This window comes from Melanaphis sacchari, unplaced genomic scaffold (genome assembly GCF_002803265.2).
Source record: "Melanaphis sacchari strain LSU unplaced genomic scaffold, SCAv2.0 Contig63_pilon_pilon, whole genome shotgun sequence".
NCBI lineage: Eukaryota > Metazoa > Arthropoda > Insecta > Hemiptera > Aphididae > Melanaphis > Melanaphis sacchari.
In genome coordinates, this window is record NW_020271454.1 from 328,997 (window position 1) to 353,996 (window position 25,000).

At 25.6% G+C, this 25,000-nt stretch overlaps 3 protein-coding genes across 3 annotated transcripts in view; 2 read left to right on the top strand and 1 right to left on the bottom strand.

The window, feature by feature from the left end:
* Window positions 1-17,119, bottom strand: LOC112600325. Its single transcript, XM_025347524.1, has 3 exons — window positions 17,040-17,119; window positions 3,852-4,092; window positions 1-109 (listed from the first exon to the last, which is right to left on the bottom strand). Exons 2-3 carry the CDS (start codon window positions 4,087-4,089, stop codon window positions 24-26), a joined length of 324 nt encoding a protein of 107 aa, XP_025203309.1. The 5' UTR covers window positions 4,090-4,092; window positions 17,040-17,119; the 3' UTR covers window positions 1-23.
* The window catches only part of LOC112600345, a 10,950-nt gene continuing 3,019 nt past the window's right edge, over window positions 17,070-25,000 (top strand). Inside the window, exons 1-9 of the mRNA XM_025347541.1 lie at window positions 17,070-17,177; window positions 20,601-20,726; window positions 21,338-21,483; window positions 22,299-22,418; window positions 22,547-22,663; window positions 22,810-22,929; window positions 23,177-23,341; window positions 23,459-23,602; window positions 23,668-23,886. Of these exons, the coding sequence (XP_025203326.1) occupies window positions 17,078-17,177; window positions 20,601-20,726; window positions 21,338-21,483; window positions 22,299-22,418; window positions 22,547-22,663; window positions 22,810-22,929; window positions 23,177-23,341; window positions 23,459-23,602; window positions 23,668-23,880 (1,251 nt within the window). The 5' untranslated portion in view covers window positions 17,070-17,077 and the 3' untranslated portion in view covers window positions 23,881-23,886. The remainder of the gene's footprint in view (window positions 17,178-20,600; window positions 20,727-21,337; window positions 21,484-22,298; window positions 22,419-22,546; window positions 22,664-22,809; window positions 22,930-23,176; window positions 23,342-23,458; window positions 23,603-23,667; window positions 23,887-25,000) is intronic.
* LOC112600346 overlaps window positions 24,808-25,000 on the top strand; it is a 1,849-nt gene continuing 1,656 nt past the window's right edge. Inside the window, exon 1 of the mRNA XM_025347542.1 lies at window positions 24,808-24,922. Within this exon, the coding sequence (XP_025203327.1) occupies window positions 24,808-24,922 (115 nt within the window). The remainder of the gene's footprint in view (window positions 24,923-25,000) is intronic.

The window sequence follows — 25,000 nt, forward strand, 5'->3', positions numbered from 1 at the left end:
CATGCAGCAGCATTTTTTTTTCTTTACTTTTTTATTCCCGAGTCTTCTGGTGTAATACTATACATCATCCCATGAGGATCAATAATTTCTTCGTCGACATTCATATTTTCTAAAAACATTAACATATATTTTATTTTAATATTTCTTAAAAATATGATTCACAATACTAAAACTATAATAATATTAAATTTGAAAATCTTTAAAATTATGCGTATAGAGCATCATATATAGGAGATTGCGAGCTTTGAACTTTTCAGCCCACCTTTTCTTAGTAAATAATAAGCAATAAATTGTTCACAATTTTAAATTACAATATTACTTAAAAGTATAATAAATTTAATACCGTTCCAGTATTTAATTTAAAAAAAGATAAACAAGTGGGAATCGCTTTGCTGTAAATTAGATGTCACTATTATGAGTATGCTAATTTTGAATTCAATGATTTATGATTGTAAGCAAACAACGATTATGAGCGGAGACATCCAATCAGCTTATATCATTAAGTACATAATATATTTGATAATATATGTTTTGATATGTCAATTAAAGTGATTTATTTAACTTTTAGTATTACAGTAGGTTGATTTCATTTTTTTCGAAAACATATTATTTATAAGTAGTTAATTATTATAACAATATATATTTTTACTATAATACATTATTAATAATAATTTATTATTAACTCAAAAGTTAATAATACATTTTTATAAAGACTAAGATAATGTGAATAGGTCCATATAGTTTAAATAAATAATAGTTCAACATTAATTTACATATTTTGAAAATGTCATTGTATGTAATGAAATTTGTAATATCCATAAAAGTTTTCAGTTCTTTCAAATAATGTTTTTAAATTATAACAAATAATTAACATCGTTTTAAATCATTAAAATACGTATCATTTCGAACTTCAAATATATAATATACATAAAAAAAGCTTGTATCTAATATCTATGTAATTTTATAATTTGTAAGAGATATGAAAACAACTTATAAAGAACCATATACATCTCGTATTAAATTTTCAACAATTTCGAATAAGCTTATAACTTTTTATCGATATTTATAAAAAAAATTGAAGATTTCAATTGTTTATGTCATATAAATTATGTATAACCTAAAAATAGTTAAATATTTTGAAAATTGTATCATGTATAGTAAATTATATCATAAATAATTATTAAAAATCATGATTCAATGGTTATTTTCAAATTATAACAAAAAAGAAATCAATTTTGTCCAAAATTGTTTTAGCCTAAAAATTCTTGTTTTCCCTTAATTTTTTCTTTATCGAGAAAAATGCTGAAAATTTTACATTTAACTTACAAAGTATCAACTAAATCCAATTTACTACTAGCAACTACCTCCTAAGTTGAAAATATAAGCATTTTTACTGTCTTAAAAGGTGATTGCAGATTGAAATTAAACTATAGCACACAATACACACGTCGTTGTAAAATCACTAAAATCTATACATTCATTACTCCACTCAAAACCTGAAATTAACATAATATCTTATAACAAATTAAACGAATTTCAGTATTTATAACTACTTTATTATTTTCATAGCAAACCACTCCGATTATTGTTAAATACTAAGAATCAAAATTTAAAAAATATTTTATAAATATTAATAATATACGAAAACATTTTATAATGCGTTGGTGCATTTTACTATAGTAATTAAATTAAGATTTGGTGATGATAATGAGAGTTAGTTAATAAAATACAGATAAAATAATTAAATGAAAGCAAAAATATCCGATTAAGAAATAATTTTAGGTTTTGAGTAGAATTATAAAATGTATTGATTTTACAATGATGTAGGTTTTTTTATACAATATGTATATACGGTAAATAATCAAAATAGTGCTACGATTTTCAATTTTGAGGGTTGGTTTTGTGTAGAAAATTAGATATTATTTGTACTTTAATGAGGTCAAAATTAAATATTCATAATATTTTTTTTTTTAATAATCGGGAATAACAATAAGATAAATTATAAAAAATGGGAATTTTTACACAAATCTAGTTTTTGAAAAAATCGATTTTGTATTTTGAGTGCAATTTAAAACATACTTGAATTAATAATTTATTTATTATTATTTTAATTAATAATATGATTTTATAAGCATGATATAATTTTCAAGATATTTTGGCTCCTTTTAAATTTATAAACATTTAAAATTTTCCATTTTTTAAGTTTTTTTAAATGTAGATGCTTGCATTAATTATTATTAATAATCAATACTGTAAGTACTGTACACAATACAGTGTTTTGTATTTATTGATTTTATTTTTTTATTACTTTATTTTATTATCTGAGCTTTTTAATTTTTGTACTAATTTAAATTTTAAATTATAAGTTGGCGACCTCTAAAAGTGTTGCAACCCCTAGGTTAAGAAACACTGATATAGATGACCCACCCATATGCCAAGCATGTGTCACCACGCTCACAATCAAACACATTTGAAAAGAATGCAGAATATATCAATACAAAGAGAAGAACTAAACATAACCCATGACATCGGAACAAGTTTATGTCCAAATCCAAAAAACAAAATCAACACAATAGAATTCTTTGAAGCAATGCAATTACTAAATCTACTAAACGTTAAAACCAACAATATTGTAAAATTATATAATTCTTTTTTAAATTTATTTTCTAAAAATTTAACGCTAATAGCCCTAGTTGTGTAACATTTATGTTTAATAGCTTTATCGTATTATAACAAAAAAGTTTTATTTTTAATAAGAATACATTTTGTTATGAGTCATAGTAATTTAGATAATACTTAATTATCTAAAATAATTAATCAAATAATGTGTTTTAATAATTTATCATAATTAACATTTTACATAATTCTATATTATCAATCGTTATTATACTTATTAAATGTATTGAACACATTATTATTAAGCCCCAAAAATATATATTTTTAAATAAATTTCAATTGAAAGTAAGTTAATTTATTTTTAACAACAAAGTTATTAAAACGCCTAATAAAAAAAAAAGTAATAGAACAAGTCAATTAAAATTTTTAAAGGTAATTAATTTATCAGACAATTTAATTAAAAAAAAAAAAAAATAAAATGACTTTCCTGATGTTGTTTGAAACGTAAAACTATACGTGTTGTTTTTATAAAAAAATATTATGTTTTAACGGAATGCTATTGTTACTATATCAATGCTTTTCGCATCAGAATAACATATTGTTACGCCCAAAAAGGTTACCATTAAAATGATTTTACCTGGATAAATATGTATCCACCAAATTCTAAATGCGCAGTTTTTCTAAAAGAAATGTCGGGCGTACACCTCTTACACGATATTATTATACGGTTCGAATCTTCGAGACTATTATATCGGCAGTGGTTCACAACATTTTTGATCGACGACTTTAAATAGATTTATTTCGATGAGGTTGAATTTTCCCAATTTTTATATAGGTATACACTATACATATTATCGTATTATATATATATATATATATATATATATATAATTTATATTTTTATATTATACACAATAAATTATTTAATTCTTTGGTCAATAAATATTGATATGCCAATAACAATTAAGTATAAAGAAATCAAGAAAATCATGTTAAGCTATATTATAAGAATATAAAGAGTCAAAAGTAGGTTTTTCTCACTGTATATTGTGGTACTAATAAAGTGCTTTATATTTTAATTGCGAGTTTTTTTATTGTATTCGTGTACGTCAAAGTAATCAATAGTTTTATACAATTTGAAATATGTTTATTTTATTATAATAATAATTAATTCTAAAATAAAATATTTTTATACTTTTTTCTAGACCAATTAGTAATTAAATGTTTATATTTACCGAATGTATCTAATAATATATCGTCGTCAGGCATGGAATGTTCTTTTTTCATCTGTAAAATATATTTTCTAAGAGACAAAATTTGTTGATCTTTATGTTTTATTGATCTTTCCAATCTTCTTATTTTAACTTTTCTTTTGTTTAATTCTTCCATCAATTTGATGTTTGTCCCAATCAAAGACGATTTATTTAAAGTATTATCAGCGTTGTTAGGAGCAGCCACCGATGGAGGATCCATATTCTAAAAAAAAAAAAAAATAAGTACCAAATGTTGAAATGTATTAAAATTAACAAGACTGTATAAAAATTGATTAAAATTAAAAAATTAAAAACCAATGCGCAATCTTCTCTCTGGATATAATAATACTAAAAACTGCTGTTTTTGATAAATATTTTTTTGTTTCCGAGAAATGAGTGTGGATTAAAATGTTGATTTTTAATATTACTAATATCTAAACCATTTTCTCTTTAAAAATTATATTATTTTTCCTAAACTATCTGATTAGCAGGAAATCCGTCAAAAAGTAATAATTATTAATTTATTTCGCATTAGTATAAAATGTTTATTTGAATTAATTATGAAAAGCAATATTCTATATTTTTGTCATATTGTTTTTAATATTTACTACATACCAGAATATTCTCTATTTTAAACAAATGAAATATTGTTTAATATATAAAATATTACATTAATTCAACGCTCGACAATATACTGAATACAGGTACTTATAAACGAGGTATCACATGAGTAGTGCACGGCCGAATCAACAGTGTAAATCGATTAGTTAGATTTTCCGCCAAAACGCGTAGGACTACAGATGTCAACAAGCAAACGTTCGGAGACGTTCGAGTTCGATATCTGACTACGTATAATAAACAAGCGGAACGAATACGTAGCGGCATGGGACGCCTACATGAATCAGTCAGCCATTATAGTGCAGCCAGTTAAACTAAACAGTTTTACTATGTATATATACATTGAAACGAGGAGGATGGACAGGTTACGAGCTGTTTGGCGGGGTGGTGGTAAGATTACCGAAATATTTCTTTCCCTTCTACACTGCACAACCAACCATAAGTAAAAAGATTTAAACGCTATCTATACTCTATCACAACTGAGTACGGTAGTAGGTGGCAATATTAATCCGTCTAGTTATTCATTTAATTCCCGTGATTATTTATACATAGATAGCGTTAATTGTGTCGTAAAAAATATAAATCTATTTTTTATGAGTAAGCATGCCCAACAAGTGATAACTCGGACGTACAAGACATGCACCTTAGCAGTGGTGTTCTTATAGAGAAGGGTAATATGGGGATAGATCCCCCTTAAAATCTTTTTTTTTTAATATTTAATACATTGACCTATATTCGATAATATAAAATTACCCATATTATGTAATAACTTATGATCAAGGATATAATATGCAATATAGGGCTATAAAGGCATGGTTATAATCTCCTTCACTTTATGTTTATCCAATGAATTATATATCCCCCCCCCCCCAGAACAAATCAAATTCATAACTACGCCACTGTGCCCTAGTTGTTCTTAATATGTCCGTGTTCACAATAAATATGATACCCTTTACGTAGAACAGTAGTTAACAACCTTTTTCATCCAATGCCTCTTGTGTAAATTTTCAAAAATTTCATCCCCCTCCCCTTAAATTAGAGTTTAGGCGACTTTTTTTTTTTTTTATTAGCCATACAAATAAATTATACAAAATAACTTATATTTTACAACTATTTACATTTTTTCATCATTTAAAAAATATATTATAAATCAACTTACGAAGTAATTATATTAAGTATAAGAAAAAACTATTAAATATAAAAAAAAAAATATTAATATAAATATAAATAAGATAAGTACATTTAATGAGAAAGTTCTTCAAACATTGTAAAGTTGTTTAATTTAATTTTTCTTGTGTATACTTTGTACCTATCAATATTAGATTAAATATGAAAAGGTCTATCCACTTTTGTTATAAAATATAATTGTTATCGATGCGCGATAATCCGGAAATGTAAATAGTGATTTCAATTTTACACATTGTAAATGAAAAATGACATAATTAGTTTCGTAATTTCATCATCGCTATACCTCCCCCCCTCCGTGCCAACTCTAAATCTCCCCTGAGGGAATTCCCCCTCTCCACTAGTTGGAAACCTCTGGCGGTAGCAGTACAAATAGTGTTACTACTAATTTATTTTTTTAGTTTAGAAACAGCACGTTAGGATTTCCAATAGGAGTCCCGGGAGCTTTCTTATGCCCACGCATTAAAGTTCGCAATAAATTGAAATCTAAAATACTCCTAGCAATAATATCATGAATAAGCTCCTTGTAGGAATCAACTAAGACTCGTAATAGAAATAATTATTGTTCCTTTTCCTTCCTCAACTCTGATTTAAAATTATCCTCCCATACAATATATGAACTTAAGTAACTAATAGTATCTATCATTTTAGTTTTAATTATTTTTACTTTTCTTCATAACCTGTATAATTTAACGATATCAGTTTACGCTCTATTAGTCTACACCAGCGGTTCTCAACCTTTGTTTCGTTCCGTACCCCTAAGTTTAATATTTTGCTAGATTGTACACCTCATTATAATTTTTAAACTTTTTTACATAATTACTTTTAAAATATTTAAATAAAAAATAACAAAAAATTCTATGTTACATTCTATACTCCATATCTATTAAATAAGTTGACGGTTAAGTTTTAATTTATGGCACAAATTCAACATTTACCATCATTAACCAATTTTTTTTCACGTACCCCTTGAGAGGATATCGCATACCTCTTGGGGTACGCGTACCCAGGGCCGGATTATGGTCATAATTTAAGGGGGGCTATTACTTTTATTGAGGCCTTTTCATCTAAAACAATTTTCTTTTTTTATTCTGATTTATTAATTTTTGTAATAAATATAAATTAAAATAAGTAAAGCATTATTTTTAAATAACATTTTATTCTTATATCATATTATACATTTCTCGACATATGAAATAAAAAAAATATACACATATATTTTTCATCTATATATTATTATGTTTGAAAAACTTTTTCCTAGATTTTTCTTGGGCAAATCGTCTCATAATATTTTCAAATGAAATATTCATAGTCATTTACACTCTATTGAAAGAATAGCTAGAGATGTCTTCGTTTTGAAGCACCAGATTCATGTTTTCGGAAAGACATGATTATTAAATCACACTTGATAGATAAATTCAATAAATTTATAACGTTTTAAAAGGAGCTTTAAATATTATATGATAATAAAGTAATAAACAATCGGAAATCTCAAGCTAGCGTCTGCGGTCCAAGCTAACATAATCAGTATTGCACCTATGGGCTGCAAAAGTACGTGTTTGTCTTTCATATAACGTGTAATGTACTAGGTTAAAAAATAAATTTAACCAATTATATTTATCGCGTTGACGGATCGGCCGGAAACCCGTTCGATAACGACGATAACGAGTTGCAAGAAATGACGACCACTATATCTATAATTGGGTGTTGTGTATCGGTAATGAAGTATTCAAGTCCATAGTCCATTTTCATATGACATAAATTTAAAATGTATAAGTTATAATAATGTTTTGAAAAAAAATGAGTTGACACACTGTGGCCCCTTTCAACTTGCGGCCCGGGGCTATAGCCCCCCTAGCCTTCCTCCCTTTGATCCAGCCCTGGGTGTACCCTAGGTTGAGAACCGCTGGTCTACACGCTAAATCACCAAGTAATATGTTAATATTATTATTTTTTTATATATATATAGCTATTAAAATAATTTATTTTAAATACTTAATTACTAAATACTATATTTTTAATACTAAGATAATAAAATAGGTAGGTAAAATTTTGCATTTATTTACTATTAGTATTATTATAATCAATATATATATTTTATACCTTGTTATATCAACTTACATAATTCAAAATTTAATAATATTCTTCTGTTAATAGTAAACAGCATAAAATAGTAAAAGTAGATTCATGGTAACAAAAATAGTTAATATTTCGAAATAAATTAAAAGTTTTATTGCATATAGTTAAATTTATAATAATATAAAGTACATAAAATTTAAGTTCCTGCGAATAATATTTTTAAATTTTAACAAAACAATTAGCATATTGTGATTTGTTGTTTAAATAAGTAATTTCGTCCAAATTGAAACTTAAAATGTCTATAAAATATAATTGTTTTAACACATTTTTTTAAATTTTATGGTTTCAAAAGGGACAACCTATAAAAAACATTGTAGAAATTAAATTTTCAAATTTAACACACCTATATAATATAGTAACCCAATGGACACCTAATGTACAACAGAACGGTACTTACTTGCTGATCTATTTTTTTCTCGTTTACAAGAAAAGTATTATTTTTTACTTTTGACTCCTTAAATACCAACTAAATCCACTTTGCTACCAGGATCTTCCTCATTTTTATAATCAAAGCATTTTATTGCCCAAAAAAATTTAGATGAACTGAAAAATACACACGCGTCCTTGTAAAATTAATATATTCATTCATTGCTCCGATCAGAATCTAAAATTTAGAAAAACCAAGAACTTTCACGTATATTCGCTATTCATTATTTGAAAAAATCAAGTTTTGTTATTTGGTATAACTCAAAAATGAATAGCCATTAACCATAGATACTTGATATATTTATCAAACGTTAAAATAATTAATTTTTTTCTTATATAATTCTTATATATTATATTGATATGTTATGTATAATAATATTACAAATCATAAGCACAATATTCTTTTTGATGCATTTGAAGTTAAAACCGCTAAAAAATGTGATAGTTAGAAATTTATAAAAACTTTTCTTTTTATATCTTAGTTTTGTAAATTTAATATAAGTAGTTCATACAAAAATCATAAAATCTAAAAAATTTATAATTATATTTAATAATAACAATTGTTTTTTATAAACTTTTTAAGTTAAAATTTGCATAAAATTACTTATTTAAGCAATAAATAACAATAATATGCTAATTATTTTGTTAAAATTTAAAAACATTATTCGCAGGAACTTAAAACTTATCTATCAAATAATGAATTAATATATACTATTAGATAGAATAATATGATCATAAATTTTATTATACGCAATAACATTTTTTATTTATTTTAAGATATTATCTATTTATACGATTGATCTATTTTTACTGCTTTACAGTATTTACAGTAAGATGCTGTAAAAGTTGATATAATATGATAAAAATGTATATTCAATATTGATATAAAATCGCTATATAATCAATGTTAAATATATATATTTTTAGAATAATTATAATTTATAATAAATAAATGCAATATTTTCATGAAAAATTATATCAACCTACCTTAATTTTAAAAGTAAAATAAATTACTTAAATAATTATATCAAAACACATGAAATGAAGTACCTATAGTTTGTTATAGACTATCAGACCATCACCGCTTAGGACTGTTTTTTGTGTACAATGATAGTCAATAGATCACTAAATTTAAATTTAATACACTCATATAGTGTCCTATCGACACCAAATGTATTTTGAATTTTCTGATTATTTTGAAAAATATCAAATATCTGAAACCAAGTAACCTAACCTGAATCCTTACAATTTTTAATTTTAACCTCCTTTTAGTACGAATTATATCCAAATTTTTATCTTAAACCACACGTCCACGCCTTTAAAGTTGAAAATCATAAAAAATGTTCGATTACTTATTGTTTATATTGTATACATGTATAAAAAAACCCACATCATTGAAAAATTAATACATTTATCGGTCTGTTGAGAATCTAAATATAACTACTTTTATTTAAATTTTTTAATATTTTCACAAAATTTGTTAACTAATTCGTACAAAACGAATTAAAATATTTGAAGTCTTAAGTGAGCCTAGGTGGTGTAAATCATATAATCAACCTTAAGGTCATGTTAGTTCGATCCTCACCTCCTCACCTGGGAGAGCGATTGTTTTTAATGCAATATTTTTATTTTTTTTTTACTAATAATACACTTTATTAGGTACCTCTCCAATAAAGAATTTACATTCAAAATATAATTAATTCAAATTATTCAAAAATTGTTCTCGTGTATACGAATTCAATAATATCAAACGTACAAATTATAATGCATGTTTTTTATTAAATAAAACTCTTATTATTGCAAACATTTTTGGCATTCGTGTAGCAGGTGATCTACCGCAGAGGGGTGATCTGCGAATTCAGGACGAGTGATCTACGTTTTAATAGTATAAAAACACATTATATTTTTTTATTACGAGTACGTCATATTATACAAATATTCGTTAAATATAAAAATAAAAAATAATTAGCTAAATATAATAATAATTTCAATTACAGTAAACGTTTTTAATATCATTTAAAAATTTAAAAAAAGTATTTTCAACATTAATTGATCTCCACCATGTTTCAATCAGATGTCGAGGTAAAAGTTCCGATGTAGTGCCATGCATTTTTCGAAGTATTTTCATTTTCAGATGTGACCAAACGCATTCTATTGTCTGGGTGTTGGCTGCTGTTAGTGGGTCGACAAAGTTTTTAGAATGGTTTACAGTCAAGTGATTATAACCTGTATTTTGTAAAATTGTATATGGTTTCCATTCATCTGACATTATTGTTGTTCCTGGGAGTATTTCTTTTTCAATAATTGAAATAAGTGTAGCTCTATCTCGACGTTCAACAACAACAAAAACGTTTTTCAAGAAAACCATCATGCCGCCAACACATTCCAAAAACCCAAGGTCCTTCTACTCGTTTGCCATAATTTCTATTCCTGTTATTAGGAGGAATATTTTCAGAATCAGAATTCGGAAGTAAATTGTGAAGTTGTAAAAAATTTACAGTTGATTTTTCATCAGCAATTATTTTATAAAATTCAAACGCACGCATTATAGACAATCTCCGACCAACGAACAATTTGAAACTAACCTATCCAGCAACATTGCTAATGACTCGTAGTCATATTGTAAATGTCATTAATCGTTATCGCAATACTGTCCCACTGCGGTCTGCGATAATGTGTGAATAATAATAGTATAATATAATATAATATAATAATAGTATAATATAATATAATATAATAATTGTAGATCACCAATTACACCTTGTATACTACGGTAGATCACCTGATACACCTAAAAAGAGGTAGTAGATCACCTGCTACACGAATGCCCATTATAATTATAATAATATATATCACTACGAATACTACGCCTTAATATTCTTGCCGTGATTATAGATTATATCGGAAGTATTTTTATTGAGCTTAATAAATATATACTAATATTATTCAGCGTTTTTATTTAATAATCGTATACAAGTACGTGAAATATTATTATGAAGATTCTGAATTAGCAAAGAATTTCTTGAAGGTAATTACGGCACTCATATCTATTTTATACAGCCTATACGTTATTCTACTATAAAATATTCATATGCGGTTATAGGATTATCATTAATATACTCACGAACGCTACCCAAGTAAAAATGATTAAAAAAATAAAAATATCAAGATTTAACTTTTCTTTAACATGATATTACTTCGAAAAATCTGATGATTGTAAGTAATATTCAATTGAATCTTTTACTACCAACGTCATTCTGTAATTAATATAGTAATAATAGGAATCTAATGAATCGTGACAAAATAATTTTGTCATGACCAGAATACCAGATGAAATAAACCAATTGGCCCTTATATCAGCAATAACGATGACACAAAAAAAAAACCAAAATACAAATAAGTACATCGTTTAAAAACCATTACATTTATTGCTCAGGGTCTAAAATAACATTTAGTTACTTAAGTACCGTTAACCTGGGTGATTTCAATTTCAGCGATTTAGGATTAAGTGAACCACTATCGGGTTCAAATATTATGAACTAGTAATATTATTATTATTATTATTATTATTATTATACTTACAATATATTTATATTTTTAAATTTTTACAGTTTTTAACTGGTATTTCAATTATTATTATTTTTAATAATGCATTTTTAGTTTCCATAATTATTTTATTATGTTTATATACGATCGATTGAAACCGCGCTCGATAATAATAATTGTTGTTAATACGTATTACTAATTAAATTTGTACAGTTTGCCGTAACTCGTAGGGACCTACACAATTTTATAGACATTAACGATAAGCGTACCTATGACGTAACTTTACGTACATTTGCCGTTATAGTAATGGAATGATGAGAGTTTCTACGATTAATGTTTCTTTGAATTACAAAGAAATAGCAAAACTAACGTTACCAGCAATTAACGTTTGAATATGCAGTTTAAGCTTCTTACGCTCTTGAACGAAAAAATTGTGTTTCTATATTTTAGATTTTTTTAGTTTACTTTAATAACAACTTAATAAGGAACATTGCATTTATTTTTAAGTTTTATTTTATGCGAAGATGTAGACACCTATTGAATATTCCCGTTTTTTCCAAACCCGTAATAATTTTAAAAGTACCCCGAATTTTCTATTCTTGACCGCCCGAAGTTCAAGTAACGTAAAGTACTCCGTTGAGTAACCGACTTATTAACTGAAATGATTTTTTCTATTCTAAAAATTATGCTTGGACGTACACAAAATAAGTAAATAAATAAAACGTTGTAAAATCGTTGTACGTTTTTTGCTGCTCCGTTCGGTTATACGAGGTATCTAAGAAATAAATATTTGCCCTCCCGAAAAATTATTATTCGCGCCTTACGCTATTTCAAAGTTTACGATTACACTCCTACACTCCTCGCGTCGTACCACGACGTGTTCTTCGACTCGCGTTCATAAAAACCTTCTCCGAGTGGTCTAGTGCCGTCCGAGACGAGACGAGACCGCTCGAGCCGGGACACTCTCTCGTACTCGCATACCCCCTTCACTCCGTCTCATCACTGATTATTGGAAATATCTGAAGGGATCGTAAGTCACGCCCTAAAATCGATATCGTGTTACCAGGGGCCCATGTTACGGATCGTCACCATCGATTCGCGCGGCGGCGGCCGGTTAACTCGTACTTATCTCTGTTCCGTAGTGGAATCTGTTCGCGTGACGCCCGCCCGATACTTATGACTAGCTGGTAAGGGGATGTCTATGACTTTTGCATATTTTTTCATTTAGTCGGTACACATTGCAGACTCATTAATAAATTCGTTTTGTATGACACAAATCAAATACATTCAAAATACATTCAATTTTATTTTGCATTTTTTTGCACGTTTTAGGATTTTCACGAATAACTGCGTGTTTTGAAGAGAAAGACCGTAAAAAGCGCATAATTTGCCAAAAACTATTATTGCAAAAACTACGATACAGTCAGTTATTTTCCGATTAAATTCTGAAGATGCAATTCACATGACAAACGATCGACGACTGTTTGAAAAATCAAACTTAAAAACCAACTTGATTTATATAAAAGCTAATTTTGGTTTTTTTATCAACAGAAACAATTTGTTTAGAAACCAACGGATTATTATTAACTGGATTTCTTAAAATGATACAGAACGTTGAAGAATCGTTGGAAAATGTATCAAGCCATTTCAAAGAAAATATCATAAAAAAATAAAATAAAGTGTGTTTTGAGCAAAAATTTGCATATCAAAATAATATTAAAAATTACTGAAATACTTGATGGAAATGAAACTTCAAAATACAGTTGAACTAACAGCAGATAAATGTGTACATTTTAAATATGCACCCATCACGTCTGTAGACATTGAACGAAGTTTTTTGGCTTACAAAAATGTGTTATCCGTCAACCGACGCAGTTTGTATTTATAAACCTTAACAAAAAAACCTTTAACGTTCAAGTCAATTCAGAAAGTATGTAAAAAATGACTAAAATTTAAATTCTAATTAGTTTAGTTTACATTCATATTGTTTTCAGAATCATATCAAAAGTAAAACAAAGGAAAGCATTAACAATAAATCTATATATTGCAATGTATCTTGTATGTGTATTTATATCTTTTAAGTAAAAATAAAATTATATATTAATTTACTGTAAATATCACCTGTATATTTTTGATGATTCGTTAAAATTTCAAAATTTCATATTTTCGTATACTTGTATTTGAGTTAAAAGTCATAAAAAAAAAAAATGTATATTAATTTAAAATAAATTCTTGATTGGTAATGCTGCAATTTTAAAACGGCATATTTAATTTTATTAAGTGCATATTATTTGCATGCATTTTTCTAGCGTTTTCAAGATCATACACATCCTAACTCTTGTTATGACACCATCAGTAAGAACCATCATTTACTATCTCTAAAGGTCGACCAAAATTAATTTACCTATATGTTTAGTAAAAATCAGAATGATATATCCAAATGTTTAATTTACAAGCCCGCCAAATTTAGAAAAATTGTAATTGAATTGTTAATACTAAAATACACCTTTATAATCATTACAGTCAATAGGCAATCCTATGTAATGATAAAAAAATATATATCGTGTATTTAAATATGTGAATTAGTAATTTTGTTATTATTATGTATAATTAATGTTGTAAGTTTAATTTAACCATTTAAATAATAAATAAATATTTCAATATAACGAGGATATATTATTGTGTTAAAATAATTTGTAATTTTTTGAATGTAAAAATTCAATTGTATTTAATCATTGCTGAAATATAATTTTAATTTTATTCAATTTAAAATTTTTATCGTTTAAGTTTATCATCTATATTTTAACATATTAATATAAATATTCTATGTGTTAAATGATTCGTGTAAACAGATAATACTCTAACGTCTCTAACGACTTCTGTACCCGGAGTTCCTTTTATGATAATATGTTAAGCATAATAAAATAACAATGATACAATTTAAAAATAAAGCAAATTACTTAGATAATCATTAGACACATTTAAACTTTTGTTTGATTAATATTTTTTTTGTAGACTGAAGTCCAATGCATTGTTAACAGACATTTAACTTAATAGTCAAGCAAAAAAAAAAAATAAATCGTATAACATAATGTTACATGGATGTAAAGATTATTAATTAAATGAAATGAATGATAAATAATTATTATTCATTCTTTGAATATCCAAGGTCATTAAATTTAAACTACAAACGTGTATACAAATTTAATTGATTTTACTCGAAAATTATTTTACATCTTCAAGCCTTAGTTATAAAAAAGGTAGGCAAATGGATACCATTCCACTGTACATAGATGTTTAATGGGTTACTATTATGGGTTTTTTTTTTAACAATTCATGGTTAGGCCCCAATCTAAAATAAACTAAAAAAATTAATAAAAATTATAAATGTCTATAAATAGCAAAACTAAGACAAAATATTTTGAAAATTGCACCATGTCTATAGAAAATGATAATATAAATGCTGGTGAAAATTTCAAGTTTTTGTGGTTATTTGTTTATGAATTAACTAGTTATACCTAACAAAATAAAAAAATTAATTTTATCAAAAACTGGTTAGTGTAAAATATTCTAGTTTTTCCATGTTTTTTTTCCGATTATTAAAAAATTTACAAGAATTTTTACGTTAGATGACGAAAAAAAAATATTATGTATAATAAAAATATTATTTTTTGTCATTCATCTTAATAAATATTATAAGTTATGGAAAAAGTACAATATTCGTATTTAAAAAAATAATAAAATATGTTAACAATTATAAAGTAATGAAAACAAATAACATATCGTTTGGTAAATTTGTAGTAACGTTTTTAAAATAATTACTATAAATTCTGGAGAAAAAATTATCACATAAATATAAATTACGAGCTATTCTTGACAAGCGATGAATATTCATCGAATTTCCGTGTATTAAAATAATACTACAATGTTTGCCTATGTATAGTAATGACTAATGATTATTGTACATACCGTACTTAAAACACTTATTAAGAAGAAAATGTCTACGTCTTATCAGTACCGCGACCAATTTTATACGATCTGAAATTGATGTGTATATACTTCAACTATATCTGATTTTCTATCATAAATAACTAATAAATACATTAAAAGATGAAAATGTAAGCATTTTTTTTACTCAAAACCGTGATGATGGACACGAAAATGAAAAATAATGGGTACACACACACACATCATTGTAAAATTAATAAATTTATCAGAGAGCCTCATAAATCATAGTCAATAAAAAATATAATATTCATAATTAATTTACTGATATTTTTATATCTATAAAACATATTGTACCTGATTATTTTTAGTTTTATTATCTAAGTTTTAAATGAATACACCATAATAATGTGTAAAGCAAATTCCAACCAAATAATCAGAATATTAAAAAACAATTCCAAAAGGTTAATGATCCACAAAACAAAAACTTACATCTCGTTGTAATGATATATATATACCTAATATAATTCATAATTCTTTATTATTTTAAACTACAAATATTCAGCATGTACATTTTATTGTATTTTTTCTGTAAGACGTGTATAACTGATTTCATTTAACTTTTTTTAATTTAGATTAATGATTTGTCGAAGAATTATGTTTTTATGAGATTTTATGAAATTATTGAGGCTGAAAAGTGAATCGACTAAATAACTATACTTAGGCGATGACTGGTTGTCAATTTCTTTTAAACATTAGGTAGTCAAAAGGAATGTAACTCGAAAACTTCGTTCTCGTCAATCTACTCAACTAAATGTAATATTTCTTAACCGGTTATAGTTATATGGATTATATTAAATCGGATAACTGTTTACCGAAAAAAAAAATAATTTACATAATTAGATTACAAAAAATGTGTAACTTTAAAAATAAATCCAATGCTTAGGTTAATCCATTCTAATTCTCAATGGACGATGTCGTCGAGAGATATATAAAATACGATTAGAAAAAAAAAAAACAATTCTAAAATCTGAGGTATCGTGTATAAATTATACTTTATTTGGACACAAACCCGTTACAATAATGTTTTACCTAAACTATGACCTACTGATGAACGACGGCCGACCTATACTTTTGACTTACGCAATTACGTCATATTATGTCGATAAACAATCAAATAGTATATTTGTACATGGAAAACTAATTCCAATAAGAGCTACTAATTTCTGTTTAATGCTCTGCCATTTTCAAATCTCTCAAATGCAATGCACAATGTTCATATGTATAGGTAAGTATATCATTAACATTTACCCGCTAGGTGGTGTTGAAAGAACTCAAACCGTCGAAACATGTTTCATATTCAATGTGCGGTCAGTGTCGTTCAGTCCAGCACTCCAGTTCTAATCGTTCTACCAATACTCGACAGAAATCTTTGGACTTGGTTTGTCGGTAAGTACTCGTTTTATTGTCATTGTTAAAATTACCAAATGACCGGAATTTTGTGCAGCTAACATCTAAAAAATGTATAATTAAAATATTAAAATGTACAAAAACAAAATTTGTGTTATAGGTACTTAAAATTTTATTTGCGTTACTATTTATTTTTTATAATATTATTATTTATTAGTTGGAATTAACTATTAAGAATCTATTCTATTAAAATATAAAGTTTAAAAATTTAATTTAAATAAAATTATAAACTGACAATATGTATATAACTGACTTAACAATATTCGATTAAAACTTATAATAATGTATATTTCTAGATTTTTTTCTATAAAATTATATCTTTTAGTATGTGTTTAACTGTGAAAACATACGTTTTACGTCGACACGACTTGTTAGTAACTTATAATAGCAGAATTTTATTTTAAATCTACGTCATTTCCATTTATTAAATCGTTGTATAGTTTTAAAATATATTGTATCTTGGTTTTTTATCAAATACTGATTTGAATTTTTCATAGAGTATTTGTCCTTTTTCATTCTCAATTGTCTTTAGTCCATCTTTTACTGTTTCAACTACATCTATTTGATAATTTAAAGTAGAATTTTGTTCTTCAAGTTTTGTAATCATAACTTAGATTTATATTATTCTATTATAGATTAAAAAAAAATCAAAATATTTTAATTTTTTTGTAATTTTGAATAGTATACTTGAGAGACATTACAATAAAAGACACATTTAAATTATTGCTATTTAGATGTAATTATTCAACTAAATTGTATTTTTTAATGATCTAATACTAAAAGGAAACAGTAGTTCCATTTATATTCAAATGACAAAATATTTCGCTGTATAATATTATAACTCTAAAACAGCAGTCCTTAAACTGTGAAGCCCAATATAAATATTAATATTTTACACGTACACTAGAAGTACTAATATATAGTACTATACACTAATAAAAATTGTTATTCCATTTATTCAGGAGAGGCAGAATTGAATTTTTTATTTTTGGTGATGCGTAAACTAAAATTTTTGGGAACCATTGCTATTAAAGTTTTAAATCTTTTTAAACTCTATAGTCTATGCATTTAAATTTATAATATCTTAATTACATCGATTGGCTTTATAATTCGGTAAGATAATTTTGAAAACAATAACTTTCTAAAGAGTAGTAATATACACATCAACGTGTACGTAGTTGCATGTATATTTTTAGAAATTTTTTTAGTGAAAAATTAAATCATTATTAGTATTTTTGTGTTAGCTCTTTTACAATATTTCAATTTTTTGTGGAGTTATGTAAGTATGTAAGATATTACAATTTTAAAATGCTCATATTTCACATTAAAATTTAAAAATCGTAAAAAATAACTTAGGAATATAGCTATAAAAACTAATTTTTGTAAGTAGGTACCTAAAGAATAAGGATTAAAAGTTAATACAAGATTATTAAATATTATTTTTATGAATATAATCACAGTCGAACAAAAATGGCTTATAATTTTGTTAATATCTATATTATCACGTTACAGTAATTAATTATTTTGTATTATTTAGTGTTTTTAATTTATAACTAGTATATTTTATATTATGGTAGCAACACCCAAAATATCATTTAGTTTTGGTTTGAGTGAATTATAAATAAAATTAGCTACATGACACATATAGTTAATCAATATTCAATTTTTGACCGACCATAACGACCATAGCTCTAATTGAACTATCTAAACACTGCTTCAGAATTTGTAGAGTAGAATATAATCTTTAAACTGATAAAGAGTTTTTTGTCATATATATTTTTATATAAATTAAAAGAAAAAAATTAATTATTCAAACACTTACTTATAATTAATTTTAAAATAAAAATATAAAAAAAAACTTTAACATAATTTATATTCTCATCTTCGAATTTAATAATTTTAAAATTTGCTCCTATATTAATAATTGTAGTAACAATAGTAAGAATCATGTATGTAGATTTTTCTGTTACGTAAGTGTTAAACAAAGACATCTCTTGCAGGTGAAGCCAAAACGACCATCGAACGAACAGGGATTCACGAATAGCGTTTTTATTAAATTTCACATCGAGCTATCAATTTACTTTTTAGAAATTGATTTATTTTTTTTTTTTATCTGTTTTAATGTTTTTATATTTTCATTACTCTGATGTAATTCAGTCTTTTATAAATTCTGAACGTATAAGTGGGACAAGGACATTGTTTTATAATGAGCATTATTTTTTTTTTTTAACTTGGAACTTCATTAAGAAGCAGTAAAAAAATTAAAAAATTCTTAAATATTCAACTTTTAGGGCAGTTATTGGTAGTAAATTAGATGAAATTGGTACTCGAGAAAAGAGAAAACCAGTTTTCAAAATCGATTTTGTTTTTTACAATTCAAAAATAAATAACCCTAGAAACTTGACATTTTCGACAACACTTTTTGATTAGCATCTAAACATAATACAATTTTTGATTATTTTATATTATTTTTTTTTTTTTATTAGATAATATAAAGGCATTTTATTATTACAATATATGTATGTATATATGTGTATATATATATATATTATATTATAAACGGCTAGACAAATGTGTCAAAATATATTCATTCTGTATTATCACACAGTTCCGCCATATAGATATAACTATATTCTGATTACTTAACAAAGTTTATAATTATTATAATAAAATAATTTTTCGACCTACTACAATTTTGTACCGAAACAATTTCATTTTATCGTTTGCTCCACGTATTGCTTCCAGGTCATCGGTCAAGTAAATACATAACATTAACATTTTATTTGAAATATTTGAATACACTTTAAATTTTACTCGGTATAACTGAGTATCTAATATTATTGACTTCTAAAGCCTCTAATATGTAATCATAATTTAAGAAAAAAGAAAATAACTTTTAAGTTATTATTTTCACAAAATTCTTTAAGATCTCAACAAAAAAATGATGTACATCAAATTATAATTAAAATTCATAACATTTTTTATTTTAACATCAATGCTGTATATAATAAATCATAAATTAATTTTATTGAAAATAAAAAAAAAGTTTAGCGTAAATAAGCCACTTACATTTGTTATCATAGGTTAGGTTTAAATAATGGTTATATAAATTATAAAGTATATATCATGTTAGAAGTTCAATTGTTGACGTTAGATATACTCAAACCTTGTAATACTTATGTAATTTAAAAAATTATATAGGGACTTGAAACTTTTTACTCCTACGTATATTATTATTTGTTATAAACAATGAATTTTTTAAGATATATTTAGATAAATTTTAAGGTGTGTTTATACCACGAACCTATTCACATAGTTTTGCAATATGTCGACACTTATTTACTTAATAATAACAAGTAATATTATATGAAATAGTACCTATTAAATAAAATACTCTTACAGTTACAAGTTTCCCGACTTTCTGTGAAATGGACAATAAACGCAAGCACGAAGTAATTCTAACTCATACCAATGTCAACAACGACAAAATAAAATCGAAAAAACTTAACATTGATATAGCCAGTACAGGTACACGTTGACTTTTTTTTTAATTTGTTATTATATTTTATAACGTTTCAAAAGCTCTGCAAACTTAGATAATTCAAAATTTTCAACAGTCAATCAAAAACCAAACTTGATTATATCAAGACTCAGTTTATTATGTTCATCAGTCATTTGTAATAATCTATAGAGTGTAGATTTATATTTATATACATATTTGTGACGAATAATGGTAATTGAACGATTTTTTTTAGAAATACGTTTCAGAACAATCTGAATGCTTTAAGCTATGGTTGATACTACATATTTTTACATAGGTATTCGAGCTTACTTACATATTTTAACATAATTTACTTTTATTACATATTTGGATAAAAATAAATACACACACACACACACATATATATATATAATATATGTGTGTATGTGTAAATAGTCTTAAGTTTTAAATACATGTAAATCCGCACCTTAGTTATTAATTATTACTAATAATTTTACAGAAAAACAACTTCAACTTTTTGTTAAGCAGGCGTATTAATTTAAACCCGATTTATATAAATCTGTCAATATAAGTTATAATTAAGAAATTATTATTGATTAGTAGTTATATTATATTAATTATCAAAAATATTCTACAGAAAATGCGTTTGGTACGTCATCATTTAATTTACCTAATAATCAAGGGGATTTGTTACCAGCAATTGTTTTAAAAATAGTCAATCCGGAACTAATCACTGCGGACGTGCAAGACGCACAATTATTTAACTACTACACGGTAGACGAAGTAAGTATCGTGAAGAGATATATGAAACGCACTTACAAATAATATAATAATTTATGAATTATTATTATATAATACGAGTATATAGCTTATAGTTTCAAATCATTTTTTTTCTTTTATTTTTAATACTGTTCAGTATACGGATTAAGTTAAACTCTATACAACAACCTATTTAGTATTGGATCTATATACATCCAATCCATAAATATATTTTGTTATATTTATATAAATTTTTTTTGTTTTAATTTTAAACTCAATCAGACCGACTTAAACAAATCAATAAGATCGACTGTAATTACTTAGGTTAGCTTATAGGATAATTGATACAGCTATTATTGAAATCATAACAACGGAAAAATGATTAAGAAATCTTTAAAGGTGTATATTTTATTGAAAAGCTACAAATTCTATACTATTTTGTCATTGTTATTTTTTTTCTTCTTTAAATTAGTAATTACGTTATATTTTATACGTAAATTGACCAAAACATATTTTAAACGTGATTTATAATTTATCACTTATAATAATACGAATAACGTTAATCGTTATTACCTGTAATTGTGTTAATTGTGATCCAAGTGAATATTACTTGATGATAAAGAAAAAGTAATAGATAGCTCTAACACCATCAAACATACCGATTTGTTTCAGTGCACTCAGTGCAGTGATGATAAAACAAACACAATGTATATTATTTTTATTAAATAAGAATAAGTCTATCACGATGAATATTTAAAATATTTTATATATTCCAGAATTATTATAATTATTAAGTTATTATTTATTTGATTTTTTTTTTCAATTTTTAATTCGATTAGACTAGCAAACAGTGCTCGGGCAAATCAATAAGATCATCTGTAATTACTTCAGTTAACCAACAGGATAATGAATACGACTGGACTCAAGATAAGAATAAAATTTATGATATCCGTTCAAAGGTGTGTATATATTACCTATATATAATACAAATTTCATACTATTTTATAATACATACATTTTTTGTTAAAGTTATTTAATACGTTATATATGTAAACTAATCAAAAAATATTCTAAACATATTTTTTAGTTTACCACTTATAATAATAATAAATATTATTTAAATGATGAAGTTGAAAAAACAGATAACTTTGGCACCAATAAATGTATAGATTTATTTCAGTGCAGCGATCATGAAATGAGTACCGTGCGTATTATTATTTTTTAATAACAATAAATGTGGGTACAAGTGTCAATATTTAAAATATTACGAATATGTCTATTCACATTTTAGTGTCGTTTTCATATAATTATATTATTATAATTATTATTTTAAATTTTATATTTGATTAGACAAGCTCAGAGTGCTCCGACGAATCAATAGGAACAACTATTACTGCAGTTAGTCAGCAGGATGACTATAACTATGACTGGACCGAACACGACTTGGAGATAAACAACACGCGTCAAAAGGTGCATTGAAAAACTACAATAATTTCTAAGCTACCTATTTTGTTATGTGTGTTTTCATTTTTTTAAACTGACTAAATGCTTTATATTATTAAAAAAAATTTTAGTTTTCAATTGTACAAGTGATTTATAAAAATATTTTATTATAGTTTGATTTTAAATTACGTAAAATGCATATAATAAACTCTGTGCATGATATCATTTTTATCTACGTAGACTAATCAAAAAATATTTTAAATTTAATTTATAGTTTACCATCAGTAATAATATGACAAATGTTATTGACTATCAATTTGATGACCCCAGTGAAAATAATACAAATAATGAAATAAGAATAACAAATTGCTTTAACGCCATGCAATATCATTCGATTAACAATTCGTCTCAGTGTAGCGATGATGGAAAACACATATCAGTTCGTATTATTCTTATTTAATAAAAATAATTGTAAAGCATGTATGAATATTTAAACAATTATGTTTGACTAAATTCTTGGGCTAAAATAATAATTATTGTATAATTTTTTGATTAGTCGAGCTCAAGCAATTCAGTAGGGTCTACTATACTTACTTCGGTTAGGCAGCAGGAGAATGAATGCTACGTTTATTTGACTGAATACGATGAAAAGATGAATGAAATCCGTTCAGAAGTATATAATATTATAAAGCAAAAAAGTGTAAGCACAATATTTTATTATACTCATATGTTATTTTTTCTTATGAAACTTTAATTCAATTTTAGACAAGCTCGGAAAAACCATTTAGATCGATTTTAATTACTTCGGCTGATCAGCATCTAAATGGATACAACGAAGAAGATACTCAGCAACCGTCCAAATCGTCCGAGCAAGTAAACAATCCCGAGATACTAATATGCACAATAATTCAAAATAATATATTTCAAAATAATGAATCTGATGATGATGAATCCCATCCAAAAGAGGATACTAATTAATATTAGGTATATTGCATATTATTTGCTATTAGATACTTATTATTTAGATATAAATATGAAATATTATACTCGTATCTCAATCATCGAGTGTTTATATGCGTATAAGACTAAGGAGAATTTTACTTAAAAATATTACTTAATTGAGATGCTGCAAAGCGCTGAAGTAAGTATACCCATATTCACTCTTATTCAGTGTTGAATCCAGGTATACATCAGGGAGGGCAACTGCCCCCCCTGAAGTTTTGTTTGCCCCCCCGGTTAAATGTCAGTAAATAAATGATTTATTTATTAATGAAACAATTTGAATGGTCTAGGTGCATATTACACAGCCCGTTAAAATAATATAATTGGAAACACTGTTCACAAGACGGTCTGAGGCGGCAACGTGCCGACAACTTGTTACCACGAAGGCGTCGCACCGAGGAGACACTATTCCTTTTTGCCGGTGTCTCCGACAACACCAAAAAATATGCTATTCGAAATTAGTGACCAATGACCCTATATCACCTAAGATAGGGCAATATCTATACGTAATCTTTACGGCGGTTATAATTCCGTAAAGATACGTGATTGTTAGGGCCGTTGACCTACTAATTCGTTTTTACTGTCGGGCAATCGATTTTAAAATAGCACATAATAGGGCCATCGACCCCAGAAGAGAGGAGTCGCGATTAGGGCGGCATTAATATCTATTTGAAGTTATCGCACTCGATAACTTGCGCGAACATATTATATTAATGTTATTTAATTTATTGGGTTACTTAATCCTAATGTTAGACGGTAGACACCACCTCGCAGTTTAAAAATCACGCGTCTCTGTTATAGTCAATATTAACGTAGAAAAAATTACCTAGTTATTATTATTTTGTATTTTGTGATTGTAATAGTTTTGTGGCAAATACGCTTCTTTTGTTTATAAAATTAAAAATGTCAAAACGATCAATCAAAGATTATTTTTCATCTAATAAAAAAACCAAAATTGTAGATTCAACAGATTCTATTAACATAAATCAAGATATTGTAACTAACTCTTCAACTGAAGGTAAAATATATTTTGGATAATCTACATTCTACTTAGAAATATTTAATTTTATTATTTAATGTTTTTATAATTTTTATT

Bases quoted from the DNA above. Each gene is read 5' to 3' on its own strand.
- LOC112600325 (XM_025347524.1), bottom strand. From the start codon at position 4,089: ATGGATCCTCCATCGGTGGCTGCTCCTAACAACGCTGATAATACTTTA. The intron at 110-3,851 runs GTAAATATAAAC...TAATGTTTTTAG, and splicing joins TATATTATTAGATACATTCG to AAAATATGAATGTCGACGAA.